This window comes from Acipenser ruthenus, chromosome 2 (genome assembly GCF_902713425.1).
Source record: "Acipenser ruthenus chromosome 2, fAciRut3.2 maternal haplotype, whole genome shotgun sequence".
Lineage (NCBI taxonomy): Eukaryota > Metazoa > Chordata > Actinopteri > Acipenseriformes > Acipenseridae > Acipenser > Acipenser ruthenus.
The window spans coordinates 98,225,228-98,241,890 of NC_081190.1; the positions used below are offsets into that span (position 1 = coordinate 98,225,228).

General features: G+C 43.0%; 1 protein-coding gene across 2 annotated transcripts in view; it reads right to left on the minus strand.

Moving 5' to 3' along the window:
* LOC117409219 (mitochondrial proton/calcium exchanger protein-like) overlaps nucleotides 1-16,663 on the minus strand; it is a 46,116-nt gene that overhangs the window by 18,842 nt on the left and 10,611 nt on the right. For both annotated transcript variants that reach the window (XM_034014901.3, XM_034014902.3), the window contains exons 4-9: nucleotides 10,385-10,528; nucleotides 5,419-5,556; nucleotides 5,068-5,271; nucleotides 4,455-4,574; nucleotides 3,919-4,050; nucleotides 3,336-3,515 (exon numbers count right to left, since the gene is read on the minus strand). In XM_034014901.3, coding sequence (XP_033870792.2) covers nucleotides 3,336-3,515; nucleotides 3,919-4,050; nucleotides 4,455-4,574; nucleotides 5,068-5,271; nucleotides 5,419-5,556; nucleotides 10,385-10,528 — 918 coding nt within the window. The remainder of the gene's footprint in view (nucleotides 1-3,335; nucleotides 3,516-3,918; nucleotides 4,051-4,454; nucleotides 4,575-5,067; nucleotides 5,272-5,418; nucleotides 5,557-10,384; nucleotides 10,529-16,663) is intronic.

Here is a 16,663-nt window from a genome sequence, read left to right on the forward strand (position 1 = left end):
TCACCATAAGGCCCAACCGTTGAAGGTGGCCGGTGACAAGTTTTGTGTGGGTGTCTGCCTATGCTGGAGATTGGGCACAAATGACCTGCCTTTGAGAGTCTCAATGGGACCAAGATAGTCTCCATGCACTTTGAAAAAAGGCACCAGGAGCTAAAGAAAGGCCAAATGGCAAGACCTGGAACTCGTATGCTGTTCCCTGAAAGGCAAACCACAGGTACTGCCTGTGCCCTGGTTATAGGGGAATGTGGAAACAGGTGTATTTGAGGTCCACCATGGTGAACCAGTCGCCTGGCCTGATTGACTGCAACAGCTGTGCACTGTCAACATTTTTAACCTCCTTTGGCTCAGATACAGGTTGACCGGTCTGAGGTAGAGGATCGGTCTGAGGCCACCATCCCGCCTGGGAACTAGAAAGTACCTGGAGTAGAACCCTTCCTCCAACCACAGGGGGTCTATCATGTGAATAGCCTGTTTTTACAGCAGAGCTGCTACCTCCTGAGATACCACAACAGTGTCTTCCGGGTCTGTGACTGATGTTGTAGTCACGCCAATACTCCAGATGGCTCCCTGAAAAGAGGCCCTGGGCCTGTGGCAGCAAACACCTAGGGCTACTGCACAGCTTGTGTCTTGGCCTGAGGCTTCTGTCACTATGCCGGGCAGCGGAGCCTATTGAGGGCTCCGCGTGGAGCAGCATTGGGCCGGTTCTGCATATCACCTCTGGCAGCGGGCACAGCTGGCTGTGCTGATCTTTGAGGCTGCTGGAGCCAAGGGTGCCAGATTGCCACTGGTTTGCACACTGGGGCTGGTCGCTTGGGAAGCAAGGGTACCAGCTCCTTCGTGGATTCCCACCCACGGTGAGAGGGCTGCGGCATCTCGTCCACCGTGGGACTAAAGGTATGCGCTGGTGTTATAGGGGCATCCAACAGCGATGCTTTGTCCCAGTCTGGCACGTGTGCATGGAAAGCCAAAGCTGCCTGCCCGCCCGTTCAGTTTTGACAGACGGAGCAGGTTCTTATTTACCAGGCACAGCTCATCCAGCTGTTGTGGTGAGGGCCTGTGGCTGTCAGAGAGGGACCTCAGCTAAAATAGGACTGGTAGGCTACCTGAATACTATTAAAAATTGCCAAGCCATGCTAGACTAGGCATGCTTGAGGATCACCTCCGAGACCGGGCACTGTTTGTTGGGGCAGACAGCGTCCTTAGACAGGAGCGCTAAATTAAGCGCCTGTACCAATGTGGCAATTGATGGACTGCCTTGTCGCACCTTCTGTAGGCCAGGGCACTTGCAAGACTGCAGTGGCCCTCTTGATCAGTGGTAGAATCCGATAGGGAGAGCTTAACCGCAGGGGGATGTGCTGTCTGACTCCACAACCTCAGAGGCAGCGAGAGAGAGCACGTCATCCTGCTGCCAATTTGCGCTCTTAGCCCCTGGGACCCCACGAGGACAGGCGGCACCGAACGTTCATGCAGTAACTCTGCGAGCACCGTTCCTTGGTGGGAAACTGCTGCCCTGAGCTTCTCCATCTGCTCCGAGTCTGCCGATCGCTTGGAATGGCGACTCTTTTTCCTCGGGGAAGGAGAAGGAGAGGCAGAGGAGGATGAGGAAGACCATGAAGACAGATTCCTACGTGGGCTACTTTCCCGGGTGCGTCGTCCGTCGAACTCTCTACCAGAGGGTGATGGGCAAGAGCACTTGACAGGAATAGGACGCAGAGCGCTCTGTAGAGCTGCAGGAGAGACGTTTCTCCAACATGCGCTTGGAGAATAGTGCACAAAACTCGCAGAAAAACTGCAGTTCACCAATGCCTCCTTTGCGTGCTCTGGCCCCAGTCAGGAAAAGCATCTGCTGTGCTTGTCTTCAACAAGCAGACTGGCCTTGCATGTGTCGCAAGGATAAAACCCTAGCATGATGCAGTGTACAGTAACAAAGTACAGGTGCTGCCTCAGTCTGCTTAAAAGACAGCAAAGGGGCTGTTCAAGACCCGAACAAGACCGGCTTGGTACCGGACCAGAATGTAAGCACCGGTCGGTAGCGGGTCGGAACCGGGTGGTACCAGTTCGGTGACTGTACCACCGGGTCGGTAAGGTATTGGGTCGGAACTGGTTTGGTGACTTTAGCACCAGGTCAGTATGGTACCAGTGCAGTAACCTCGGTCCCGGTTCGGCACCGGGTTGGGAACAGAGCGGGTTGGTGATCTCGATACCAGTACGGGTCCACCAGTACCAAATTACAGCAAAACCTGTCACCAAAACAGCATCAAGATGCTGTGGTAGAGAACTGCAAGCAATCACAACCAAAGCAGCCTCTTGTTCCTGTGCAACACTGCTGAACCCAGCAGCTACTGTCATTACGTGTGCCGCAGGACACGCTGTAGTAACAATTACAGGTGCACTCCACTTATAACAGACTCCAAGGGACAATGGACATCAGTACTTTATAAACGAAGTACGCTGCAAACACAATTCTAAAGTACCTTAAATATTTATCCCTGTCAAATAAATACATAAATACAGATAAATATCAACAATACAAGAAAGCTTAAAGAATGGGAGTTTAATATTATTTACGAAACACGCCCCTGTGGGCCATACAATGTATTAAGTAGTACCATTTTACAAATTTACATTTTTGCTAAATGGAATTAAAATTGTAAAAACTTTGTATACTGTACAACGACTGTGCCAACAAAAACAGACAAATAAAAGTAAACAGCAACTGTTTGTCTACCAGTGAAACAGGAAAACTGTACATAAACGGTACTGTATGTATTAAACTGTACGTATTAAACGGTACTGTATGTATTAAACTGTACGTATTAAACAGTACTGTATGTATTAAACTGTACATATTAAACGGTACTGTATGTATTAAACTACATATTAAACAGTACTGTATGTATTAAACTACATATTAAACGGTACTGTATGTATTAAACTGTATGTATTAAACGGTACTGTATTTATTAAACTGTACATATTAAACGGTACTGTATGTATTAAACTGTACATATTAAACGGTACTGTATGTATTAAACGGTACTGTATGTATTAAACTGTACGTATTAAACGGTACTGTATGTAACTGTGTAACAGTTAGTTTTAGACTTTCTCAAATCACAATCTTAATCATTAAAAAAAAAAATACAGATTTGTAGATTTTATTTTAAATGCTTTTTGTTAATGGATACAGTCTTCACTCATTTTCCAATGTAAAGGCCGGTTTGTTTCGATCCTGGATCACAGAGGAAGCACGGCTCTGCCCCCAGATGTATATGAATGAGCAGGTAGGGTTGCTCCCCCACCAGCTCCCTGCAGTTAAGATGATGCCTTCTTACCCTGGCTGCCACCTGCAGGACCTCCTTCGCCTTCTCAGCAGCATCAGTCAGCCTCTCCATCTCGCGCTCCTTGTTCTCCTTCCTGATAGCTTCCTCCTCCTGCAGCGTGGCCTCCAGCTTGGTCTTGTTGTCCACCTTGTAGCACTCCACCTCCGCCACCTTCACCTGGGCTTCCTTCGCCTGGAAACAAGAAAATACCACTTCAGGAATCATCAAAAAGTGCTAACTACGTTATTTCCTGGTTCGGTTTTATTGTTCAGATCGCATATTTCCACAGTAAACGGGATCAGGCAGATTGGGTTCGGTGGTTGTAGTTTTTGTTTCCCCGGAAAGGTACTCCCGGTACACAACCTGAACGTGCTGATCTTCTTGGAGGTCTATCCAAGCTGAACACTGCAGAGCCGGAGTCTATCGACTGGCTCAAGACTATTTATCTACTTATCTTATCTAGTACCTGTAGCCTGATCTTTTTTGTCCTACCTATAGGAGACACAGTCGATAGATCGATAGATAGATATGCTGATTTCAAACCTTTAAGTGGAAGCTGCATTACCTGGTTGTAAAACAGGAAACAGACACGTACCACAATCTCGGGGAGGGTCTGCAAGGTGGTCTTGAGCTGGTCAGCTGGGGACAGAGTGTCCGGCAGGTACATGGCCCTGGACAACAGCAGCAGAGAGGTGGGGATCTGCTGGTTCAGGTGCAACTCCAGCCACTGGAAACACCAAGACCAGAGGATTACACGGGGAGAATGCAATGCACATGCCTGTGTTATCTTGTTAGTTACCTTCAGGATCAACCGACATCCAGTTATTCTAATCAGAATTAATTATTGTAGATACAGGCACTGACCATAAAAGACAAGGTCAGCTACCAAAGTAATGTCTACTAAATCAGAGTTTTAGTGCAATGAGAACCAGTAAACAAGGTCTTGCATGTAATTGCTATTTTTAAAAGATAGAGCTTACCATTTGGGTTTCTAATACCCTTAAAATCAGGTTACAGCACCTTAAGGAAAAGGTTCATATAAACCACTTGCAGGCTTGGTCTGTCCTACCTTGCCTTCCCCTCCTCTGTGGCTGGCTGCACTCTATATGGAGGTGCGGCCGGTTGTCTCACCTGCTTGAGCTGCTCCCGGAGACGCTCCTCCGTCACGCCCAGTGCCCTCATCCCTCGCACCCGACATGCCGACTGCACCTCGTTCACATTCAGGCTGTCTACCCCCTCCTCGGCAATCAGCTGCAAGCCAAACCAAACACAGCTTTAGCCTTTACTGAGGAACAGCAGAGGCGTTAAAAAGCAGGCTTGATGCCATCGACTTGGATTTTGGATGAATGAATATGGAATTCCATTTGCTCTCACTGCTACAACCAAGGCAGCTGTTTTCCTTAGAATCAGGTGATGGATGTACGTGGAGTACTCCAGTTCTTGGGTTACATTACAAATCATGAAGATACTCAGCCAATCAAATTGCCCGATTTCAGAACATCTTCTATTAATGAGATAATTAGCAAACACCCACTCCCACTTAAATGATACCATGAATAGACTTTATCTATCTATCCATACTCCAGAATGGTATACAGTAAAGAAGTGAATCACAAACCATTCCAACATTTGAGACATTGAAAAAGACTTCTCGTGAAAACATTTGTCACTGAACTTATTAAGTTTCTTTTTTGTGTTTCTGAACTCAGCACTATTGAGAGTTTAACTGTTTTGGGCGGCTCACCTTGTCATCGGCCCGGATGGCACGGAGCTTCATGATGATCTGGAAGCGCAGGAAGTTGTTGGTCCCGATGGACTGCAGCTCCAGCAGCTTGCACAGGGCGACCAGTTGTGGCCGGGTCAGGTTGTCCAGTGTCAGCTCATCCTCAAACAGCTTGGAGAAGCGCATGATCTCCTCGTTGCTGGGCCTTTCTCCAGAATTCCTGATCTGGGAAAGCAAATAAATCACATTATATCTTCATAATGACCTTTATAAGCACGTTTGAATAAGCACAGTGCATCAGTCTTGAATACAGTGTTGTCCAGCAAGCACTGCCTCTGTTCACAGGCTACAGGTACTCCGGTACATCTTTACCTTCTGAAAGAATGTGGAGAACTCCTCTGTCACATCCCCTTTGGCTGCCTTGTTGCGAAGTGCGATCTCCTCAATAGTGTCCTGAAGAAATTTCGCCATCTCAAGCTTCACCCTCAGTTCCTTCTTCAGCCTCTCCTCCTGCATGATGAAAAAAGATGATTAACTAAGCAACATAGGCAAACTATTTCTTAAGCAGGATATAATCTGTACGTTAAAAAGCATGGAAGGGGGCTCCCGAGTGGTGCATCCAGTAAAAGCACTCGCTAGAGTGCAGGATGCGCTCTATATCCTGGCTATTCCACAGCCGACCGTGGACGGGAGCTCCCGGGGGGGGCACACAATTGGCCTAGCGTCGCCCGGGGGGTGGGAGGGTTAGGTCGGCCAGGGTGTCCTCGGCTCACCGCGCACCAGCGACCCCTGTAGTCTGGCCGGGTGCCTGCGGGCTTGCCTGTAAGCTGCCCAGAGCTGCGTTGTCCTCCGACGCTGTAGCTCTGAGGCGGCTGCACGGTGAGTCTACAGAGTGTGAAGAAGCGGGTGGCTGACAGCACACGCTTCGGAGGACAGCGTGTGTTCATCTTCGCCTCTCCCGAGTCAGCGCAGGGGTGGTAGCGGTGAGCTGAGCATAATAAAATAATTAGGCATTTCAAATTGGGGAGAAAATAATAAAAAACTAATTGGCAACGACTAAATTATTAAAAAAAAAAAAAAAAGCATGGAAGGGAAGTTCAGCCAACCATAGTATATAAGAATACACAGTAGTGTTCAAAAGTTTAGAAACAACAAATGATTTACAGCTCATTAAAATATTTAGTATATTTTTTAAAGAGGAGATGATGATCTATTCAGGAGATACCAGGGTATTTAGTAAGTAAGGGGTCTGAGTGAGAAAATGGGCAATACAATCCCCACCCCTAGACTTACTGTAAAACATTTGTTTCCAAACTTTTGAACACTACTGTGTGTGTATGTGTGTGTGTGTATACATATTGTAACAGAGATGGCCTTATTTTTGGGTTCGTGCCCCTATAAAAACCTAACCCAGAAATAGAACTTGATTATCAGTGCTTTATTGCTCACTTTTAATTTTAAACAAAACAAAACAAAGCAAAACAAACAAAAACATCTAGCTCTGATGAGCACTTACTAAACATAAGCAGGTCCCTGACTAACTTGCAGGACAGCTAAGCTGTTTACCTGGCATACAAAACATATAAAACACTTTTACACAGACGTATATAAACTAAACACAGGTCTAAGCTATACACAGTACCCTTTTCAGTATACGACATCCATCCAGGCTCTTCACACAGCAGCAGCCTCTAGCAGACTGACTGCTCTCCTTTTATATTTGGCCTTAATTTACAATAACAAGGCCAACTGCCAAAACAATTAACAAATAATAATACAATTAAACAATACAATTAAATTAAACAAAAACAATCAGCTTGGCAGGGAGGCTTTTCACCATGTCCCTGCCACAAAACAAACATTTTTACACTACCAAGGCCACCTCCCCCTCCAAAACATAACCACCCACCCTCAAGTCCAAAATGTAATTTTTTGTCCTTTCCTGTGGGCGGGCTTGAGGATGGGCTGGTCTCTCCGGCGCTTCCAGCAAGGGACCGCAAACCGGCGAGGAGAAACTCAGGCGGCTTGACCAGGGTGACCGCAGCGGTAAAAGTGGGAGGAAGGGGGAGTGCATGCAACGTTTGACTCCTACGACGTGACATCTGCAGCTCCAGGGGGAGCGGAGTAAGGGACCAGGCAAGCAACTGTGCCTGGCAGTCCTGCGACCTGGGAGCAAGGTCAAGTGGAGGGAGGTCCAGGCATTCCGGCAAGGGACCGCATCCAACAGCGCCGGACTAGTTTGTGGGGCTGGTGGTTGGGGCTGTGGTGGAGCTGTGCTTCTCACCTCCTCCCCCTTATCTGTTGCTTCTCTCTCTCGAGCGGGGCTTCTCCCTCTCGCGCGGGACTTCTCCCTCTCGCGCGGGACGCAGCGGGGCTTCTCCCTCTCGCGCGGGAGCGGCAGGTAGTCTCCCTCTAGAGGGGGAGGCAGGAGCGGCAGGTAGTCTCCCTCTAGCGGTGGAGGCGGGAGCGGCAGGTAGTCTCCCTCTAGCGGTGGAGGCGGGAGCGGCAGGTAGTCTCCCTCTAGCGGTGGAGACGGGAGCGGCAGGTAGTCTCCCTCTAGCGGTGGAGGCGGGAGCAGCAGGTAGTCTCCCTCTAGCGGGGGAGGCGGGAGCGGCAGGTAGTCTCCCTCTAGCGGGGGAGGCGGGAGCGGCAGGTAGTCTCCCTCTAGCGGGGGAGGCGGGAGCGGCAGGTAGTCTCCCTCTAGCGGTGGAGGCGGGAGCGGCAGGTAGTCTCCCTCTAGCGGTGGAGGCGGGAGCGGCAGGTAGTCTCCCTCTAGCGGGGGAGGCGGGAGCGGCAGGTAGTCTCCCTCTAGCGGGGGAGGCGGGAGCGGCAGGTAGTCTCCCTCTAGCGGGGGAGGCGGGAGCGGCAGGTAGTCTCCCTCTAGCGGGGGAGGCGGGAGCGGCAGGTAGTCTCCCTCTAGCGGGGGAGGCGGGAGCGGCAGGTAGTCCCCTACCTCTGGAGACTGACTGCTCTCCTTTTATACTTGGCAGTTGGCCTCAATTTACAATAACGAGGCCAACTGCCAAAACAATAAAACAATTAACAAATAATAATACAATTAAACAATACAATTAAATTAAACAAAACAAACATTTTTACACTTGCAGGGCCCCTGCCCTGCTACAATATATATAGTGAGAGAACAATCTTTTTAAGCAAACGTTTTGCTTTTGTGGATATATATATATTATATTATATTATATATGTGTGTGTGTGTGTGTATATATAAAACTGCAGTGTACACAATAGAAGGCATATGAAAGAAAAGGTTTTTAAAAAATGTACGCTAGGTTTAAAAGATTAAAAAATCTTATTTTCAGGACGTTTCGGGTAAAAGCCCTTCAGCTATTTGAAAAGAAAAGTAAACACAGTGCATTAAGTTTACTTTTCTTCTTAAACAGCTGATGAAGCGCTTTTTCCCAAAACGTCCTGAAAATATTTAAACCTATAGATAGATAGATAGATAGATAGATAGATAGATATACACACACATACACACAGTTGTAGTCAAAAGTTTACATACCCCAATGGAAATTTATAATTTCTAGAAATTTCTCGAAAACAAAGGAAAAATCTTTTGTAGCAAAAGTTTTGTTTTTGGGGATGAGGAAAATAGTTACAAGAAATAGATGTCTACAATGATATATTTCAGCAATTTGTTTTGCAAAATTCCAAAAATGCTCATTCAAAAGTATTCATACCCTTTGATTGGGCATAGGATGATTGTTGTCATTAATATATTTTTATGGGGCTGTGTTTCCTCTAATGGCACAGGAAATTTAGTTCCAATACATGGTAAAATGGATTCCATAGCATACCAAAAGATATTGGCCAATCATCTGAAATCCTCCGCTACAAAACTTGGTTTAAAGTGCAACTGGATGTTCCAACAGAAGAGGTTATTGTTGCTAAAGGTGCCTCAACTACTATTAATTCAATTTTCCTTGTCAGGGTATGAGTACTTTTGAATTAGCATTGTTGAAGTTTTGCCAAACAAATAAAAGAATTAAAGAATTGTAGACATCTATTTCTTGTACCTTTTTAATCATCCACAAAAGCAAAACTTTTGCTACAAAAGATTTTTCATATAATTATTCTTTAGAGAAATTTCTAGAAATTATACATTTCCATTGGGTTATGTAAACGTTTGATTACAAGTGTGTGTATGTATGTATGTATGTATGTATAGCTGTGGCAATGTGCCCCGCCCCTGTGTGCAATTGTGTGTTATGTGTTGTATGTTGCGTGCGTGTGTTAATGTTGTTAATAAGTCGCCCTGGATAAGGGCGTCTGCTAAGAAATAAATAATAATAAATAATAATAATGTTGGTGTATAGTCATTGGTACACGGGATATAAACGGGTCTGTGTTTCACGTGTGATTTAAAAGGTAGATTTGTATTTAGGCACGAGGAGGGCACAAATCACTTCACGTGCTGGTTAAATGTAATATGTGAGCACGGGGTTGCACAGAATTAATTCACGTGCTGGGATTCAAGTGAATAATTAATTAGTAATTGAATCCCAGCACAATAGTATATATAGACGCACATTTCTTGCAGTCGGGGTTGGGTGTTCGAGAGTGGAGAACGGGTGTGGAGAAGGAGAAACTAAATAGTGAAAGAAAGCGTAAATATAAGTGTTGTACTCACCGTGTTTGTTTGTCTCTCCGTGCACCGTTTGTTAAGTGTTTAGTACGTTTTGTTTGTCTATTTATTTTGGCTACAAGTGCCGTGTGCTGTGTTTTGTTGTTTCAAACCTTTTATTTTCTGTTCTGTTTATTAAATCAAACCACAACTCTCTGTCTGTTTATTTCCTGCGTCTGGTCTGACGCCACCCACTCCGGCCGTCTTTGTGACAATAGCAAATCAGGCAAATGAATTCAATGACATGGCGACTGGACTGCAAGAAGTCACATAACAAATGTGTTTTGTAGATAACAAAATAATTCCAACTCTTTTCATATCTGGTACTACACTTGGTTAGCCATGTTGCAGTTAGGGTTGCACTTGCTTGGTCATTTCACCTGTGGAATTTATCTGAAACCCTTTGATAGTTTCTTTCTTGTACTTGTCCAACCAGCTGCTTCTCCTACTGAAGTCACTGCTGAGGTGAAAGGACGTGAAAGTGCAACATGAAAGTGCAATATAATATAACCTGCATGCATTTCAAAACTGCACATTAATACCAGTGGGTGCAAAACAGTTAATGCTTCTGAAATGATTTTGCTAGCTACAATTACTTCAACATTACAGTGCAACTTATTTCCAATTACTCACACTTGTACTATGCTTTCAAAATACCATACAGTACTCCGTTTCTGCATTGTCACACTGTACCTTCTTGGACTGTGTCTCAAAGGTTGAAGGAAGCATGTTGGGGAAGAGTTTAACAGCCAGTGGAAGCAGAAACTCCATGAAGGGGACAATGATGAAGACCAGGAAAGGGACCAGCCGAAAGACATCCGCACACGTTCTCAGGAACTAAAGAGAGGACATTTATTAACAACAAAACAAACATGTTCCTTTAAAAAGTTCCTAATACTAGCCTGGACCCCAGTAAACGAGATACTTGGTCCGGACTGCCACCCCCAATAGTACACTGTGCCCAGAGTACATCATTCTTAGTAAGTCTGACCAACATGGAGTAGTAGTGAGTGATGGAACAAATATAGGTACTACAGTATTCCTCTTCAAAACCCCTAAAAGATATTTAAAACCAACATTAAAAAAAAAAACGTTATAGGAATCCGTTTGACATTATAAAAGGGAAAGCCTTGAATGAGGTAAGCTGGCACGAATGTGGTTTTGGAGTCTTAGTAGCTTGTTTTACTCGGTAAAACTGAGGGAAAAAATGGTTATATAGTAAAAGGTACCTTATGATTTTTAGTTACAGATGAGCTTGCTAACGGTAAAATAAAAATACACACTACGTTACATGCTAAACCTAATTTACGGCAACAGTAGTTTTTAATAAGAATAGTACAAACATTCCAGCAGGGGGCGATAAATACCATGGGGGGGGGGGGGGAAAGCCTACAAAATGAAAGCTCACTGCAGCTTTAAATAGCCTCTTTTTTCTATTAGAATACTCCACCAGGAAACTATCTGCAGAATCACAACAATTGATGCAGTGTCTGACAGCTGGTATGGTGTGCCTTTCAAGAACAGCCAACTCACTGGGAGGCAATACAGCAAAGCGATAACTGCTGTACAATAACCATGTATTTACCATAATATTTTACCATGCTTTTCTGCTTTACCACAGTAATTTTTTTATATTTATTATAAGGGCAAACTTACATCTAGGGCAGTCTCCTTAGAAGTAAATGAGGTGATTTTTCTGCGAGCATGCAACACAAAAAGGTAAAATACAGCAAAACATCACAAGTAATTAAAAGTTTTACTTCGGTTTCAAAACAGCAAACTTAATTTTACCTAAGAAAGACATTCAATACCCAAACTTTGTTAATTACCATTGAGATAGACGGGGAAAATATAAAGAGAGGATATCGAATCGACCACAATTACCTTGTTGTTCATTGTTAACCCAGTGAAAGGTAGTGTCGCAGCGAAAGTACCATTTTAGCGCAGGACAAATCACATCACGTCCGATGTGTGGAGATCTTTACTATGCACACACTTTTCAATCTTTGCTGCAAATATACATTTGTTTGGAGAGTTTGAGAGTAAACTAGAATAGTAGCCACTGGCTCACTTCATAACTTTCAAACTTTTAGCCAAAAATGAAAACCCAGAAACCCTTAAAGAATCTTACCAAAACTGAAAGGGACAATAATTACCATGGAAGCCAATAGCAAAGTCTCAACAATTACTATTACATTTAAAAATACATTTAGACGAACAGTAAAGTACCTGATTCAGTTGTTTTCCTTTACTATTGTTACGTTATACATTATAACGATGTCATTAGTCTTCTCTTTTGGAGTTCAGTGAACTAAAACAGCCATTGTGAGTGGTCCAACTGGACTTTAAATAAAAGAAATTATTTACACATACACACGTTTGATTTACAGTGAAAACTTGATTAAACTAGTCACCAAGGGACATGGTACCTCTATGAATTTGTTCTAGAGTTTAATGACTGATATAAAATCGACTGTAAATACAGGTTACTGTATTTGTATAGAGCACTAAAGACTGTACTTTACCATACAATTGTATATTTTGCTAAAATTGGACCCTGGCTGTAATCTACTACAGGCTAATACAATTGGGCATATCTACACACACACACACACACACCAGTATTTTAGCTTAGTTTCCTGATCTACTTTGTGGGCGTTCTCTTTACTGTCACACTAAAGCAATCTGCAGTTCTGAGTGGTTACCTTTCCTAGGCCTGTATACAGGCCTATAGAGTTGACACAGCTATAGGACCTTGCACTGTATGTGGAAATCATTGGCACAATATAAAATAAGTCACTTAAAGGGGTAAGAGTAAGTGTATTCAGAGAAGTAGGGAGGAGGGGTTCAGGGCGAATGAGAGCTTTAAGGATTCCCAAGGTGATCTCTTTGAGAGCAATCCTGAAGCAGCAGGTGGTCAGTGGTATTTCCTTGCGGGTAGGAGCCTCTTTCTCATCCCGGAGCAGCAGGTGGTCAGTGGTATTTCCTTGCGGGTAGGAGCCTCTTTCTCATCCCGGAGCAGCAGGTGGTCAGTGGTATTTCCTTGCGGGTAGGAGCCTCTTTCTCATCCCGGAGCAGCAGGTGGTCAGTGGTATTTCCTTGCGGGTAGGAGCCTCTTTCTCATCCCGGAGCAGCAGGTGGTCAGTGGTATTTCCTTGCAGGTAGGAGCCTCTTTCTCATCCCAGAGCAGCAGGTGGTCAGTGGTATTTCCTTGCGGGTAGAAGCCTCTTTCTCACTGAAGGTTCATTTGTACCCGGCTTTTATTCTCTTGCATCTCAGCTGTGGGGATGCAAACTAAGGTGAAGGATTTAAGCATGGGATAAAAGGAGATTTATTCTGGGGGCATTGTAATGTATATGTACCCTTGTGCTCAGATATGTCCTTTCAAAAACGGATGCTGTTTCTATAGCAGCTTTAATTGCCTTGAGCAACTGTATGCTGAAGTCAAAACCTCCCTTTTAGATACAAATGTGTAAAAAAAAAAGTAGTTGTATTTTCGGTAACGAGACAGAAATTCAGAAGCAATTGCTTTTGAACTAAATAAATAAATACATGCTCAATTCAATTCAATGAAATAACCAGAATTGTTATGATAAAAGCCACCTAGTACTTTCCACCATATTGTATACTCAGAGCAAGATGGTACATAGTTTGGCAGAGTGCAAATCAAACTGAAACTATTAATAAACTAATAGAATGTAATTGACTTGAAGGATTGAGAAGAGTATTAGGTACCAAGAAGCAGCAGCAAGCTTTAACATGCAGCCGTCTGTTTTTCCTAAATTGGGTCTAGGAAAGATAACAGAGCAGTGAACTAATCGAATATACCAGTAAGTTACACTGAGAAATAAATCAAAATGGACGTATGACACTGAAACCTAAGAATCCTAGGGTTGCCTTTTATTTTTTCTTTACATTTTGATGTCTGCTTTGGATCGTTGTCGTGTTGGAACATCCAGTTGCGCTTTAAATCAAGTTTTGTAGCGGAGGGTTTCAGATGATTGGCCAATATCTTTTGGTATGCTATGGAAACTATTTCACCATGTATTGGAAATAAATTTCCTGTGCCATTAGAGGAAAGACAGCCCCATAGAAGGATATTACCACCTCCATGCTTGACAGTAGGTATGGTGTTCTTTTCTTTGTACGCATCACCAGACTTTCTACAAATGTAACGACTATCAGCGTGACCAAATAGCTCGATTTTTGCTTCATCACTCCACAAAACCTTTGACCAGAACTCATATCCATCATTCAAATGCCGTTTTGCAAACTTTAAGCGACTGTCCTTGTGACTTTTCCTAAGAGTGGCTTTTTCCTTGGCCTGCGACCATTGAGACCATGGAATACCTGTGGTTGAAATGGAAACCCCAGTCCCACTTGCAGCCAATTCACTTTGAATATCTTTGACAGTCAATCTCGGATTGATATTAACCTTCCTCACAATTATTCTACTTGTTCTTGATGAAAGAACTGTCTTTCTTCCAGACTGAGGGAGCGTTGTGACAGCACCATCAGTCTTGTACTTCTTGATAATAGCAACAATAGTTGAAATTGGGATACTCAAATACTTGGAAATCTTCTTGTATCCTTCTCCAGCTTTATGACAATAAGGTCTTCAGATAGCTCTTGACTTTTTTCCATATTGACTTATTGGTAATGACAGCAATCATCCTTTGCCTAACCCTTTTATACTCTCGAAGAATGTTCACCTACAATCCAGCATTTTCTAGACTTTTCTAGAATTAGGTTCTGCATTATCATATTGAAATGTCTAGCACCTTGTAGACAATACTGTTGTAGCATCAAAGGGTATGAATACATTTGAATGAGCATTTTTGGAGTTTTGCAAAAAAAAAAAAATGCTGAAATAAATAATTGTAGACATCTATTGTAACTTTTTTCCCTCATCCCCAAAAGCAAAACTTTTGCAACAAAAGATTTTTCCTAAAATTCTTTGTTTTCGAGAAATTTCTAGAAATTATAAATTTCCATTGGGGTATGTAAACTTTTGACTACAACTGTGTATATATATATATATACATATATTACACACACACACACACACACTGCACGATTGTTTCACCATTCATCATTTTGTTAATTAGATTTTTTTTACCCAGTAAAATAATAATAATAATAATACCTGCATCTACCCTCTTTAAGTACATGTTTGTTTAAAAATATGTTTTTTTTCTAAAGAATTAAAATAATAATAATACAGGCTGCTAGAGTCTTGCCATTGATGAGAGAGATGTGTGCAGAATTTCCTTTTTACAAAATATAAAGCAGGTAAACATGATTACTAATATGGGTCTGATTAGATATGGGGTACATGTTGTTGTCTCAAAACACTAAAAACTCATTGAAGAACAGGGGGGGGACTTAACACCAGTAGGCTCTATGGTGCTAAAGTTTCAAAACAGTTTAGCACCAATTTTCAGTTCAGTGTGTCTCAGATAAGCAGCAATCAAAAAGTTTACAAGCATCTGCTGCTGTACTGAAGCTACACTGTTGTAATGTCAGACAGAAATAGTAACTGTGAACTGGCTTTACCCCCAGCAATATGTAATCTCACAGGATTTGGTATCCCTCTTAAGAAATAAAAGAACAAATCAATGGAGAACTAAGATTCGTTAGTCTAGCCTACGACTTCACTTTAAGCATTATTATTATTATTATTTATTTCTTAGCAGACGCCCTTATCCAGGGCGACTTACAATTGTTACAAGATTTCACATTATACAGATATCACAATATTTTTACATACAATTACCCATTTATACAGTTGGGTTTTTACTGGAGCAATCTAGGTAAAGTACCTTGCTCAAGGGTACAACAGCAGTGTCCCCCACTGGGGATTGAACCCACAACCCTCCGGTCAAGAGTCCAGAGCCCTAACCACTACTCCACACTGCTCCCCAGCAACTGTACCTATTTGACTTTACATTAGAAAATCTATAGTTATACAGAACTAAAAAGCAGTACAACTGGCATTAAAGCAATAGCCTTGACTTGAACAATGCAGGCAGGTTTTGCTTAAGCCTGGGTTTTGAAATCGAGCGTAGTAATGTACCCACAAGGACTCTTCTGAAAGGTTGCTCTACTTGGCTGCCTCACAAGTTTGTGCACAACCTTTCATTTTACATGAGTGATATAAATACAGTGGAGCCACACCGACCAGCTAAGACTAAATGAAAAGCTTTAGAAAAACCTACATTTTTTTGCATGGCACCAAAAAAGCTTTCAAGTCACACACAGAACATACACTATTGATCTAAACAGTGGTGGAACCACGTGCCATGAATGTTTATATCATTACAATAGGGCCCTTTGAGCACCAAGATTCTGAAAATCAGACAGTGCATTCTGTAAAAAACACGTACAACTCCAGCAATTTAAGAGATCACCCAGTCATGGCTTTCAGAACTACCTTCAAAAAAGTTAATTTGAGCCATCATCCCCGTTGAAAAAATTGTTCCTTACCTAAAACTGCATGAACAATTCTGCACAGAAAATCAACAAACTCAAGTGAGACTTATTCATATTGTGATCAGTTCAGAGACCTGATTGCTCATATTCCTGGCGCCTACAAGGTCATTTCATAACACACCTTAACAAGTTAAGAAAGTTAGGACTAGTATATATTATAAATCCAAGTTATATAATTGCACCTGTCTACTCTGTACTGTGTGAAACGCTCATCTCCACACGTTATGTTTTTCGTCAGGACATCCAGGGCAAGAGTAAAATAGACTTCACAAGTTTTTTATATTTATAAACAGATAAAATAAGATCAAAGCAGCTCAATCCGACACCGCTCCATTGGCAAATCTTCTCCCGAGCGCTCTATATCCCACAAACCTTTGCGGTCCCCATAGAGAATCAGTGGAGTTGAGTATCAATATCTTTGACATAAGGGTATTGATATAAACCGGTTTAAACGTGGACCGGTATATCGTAAACAGTATC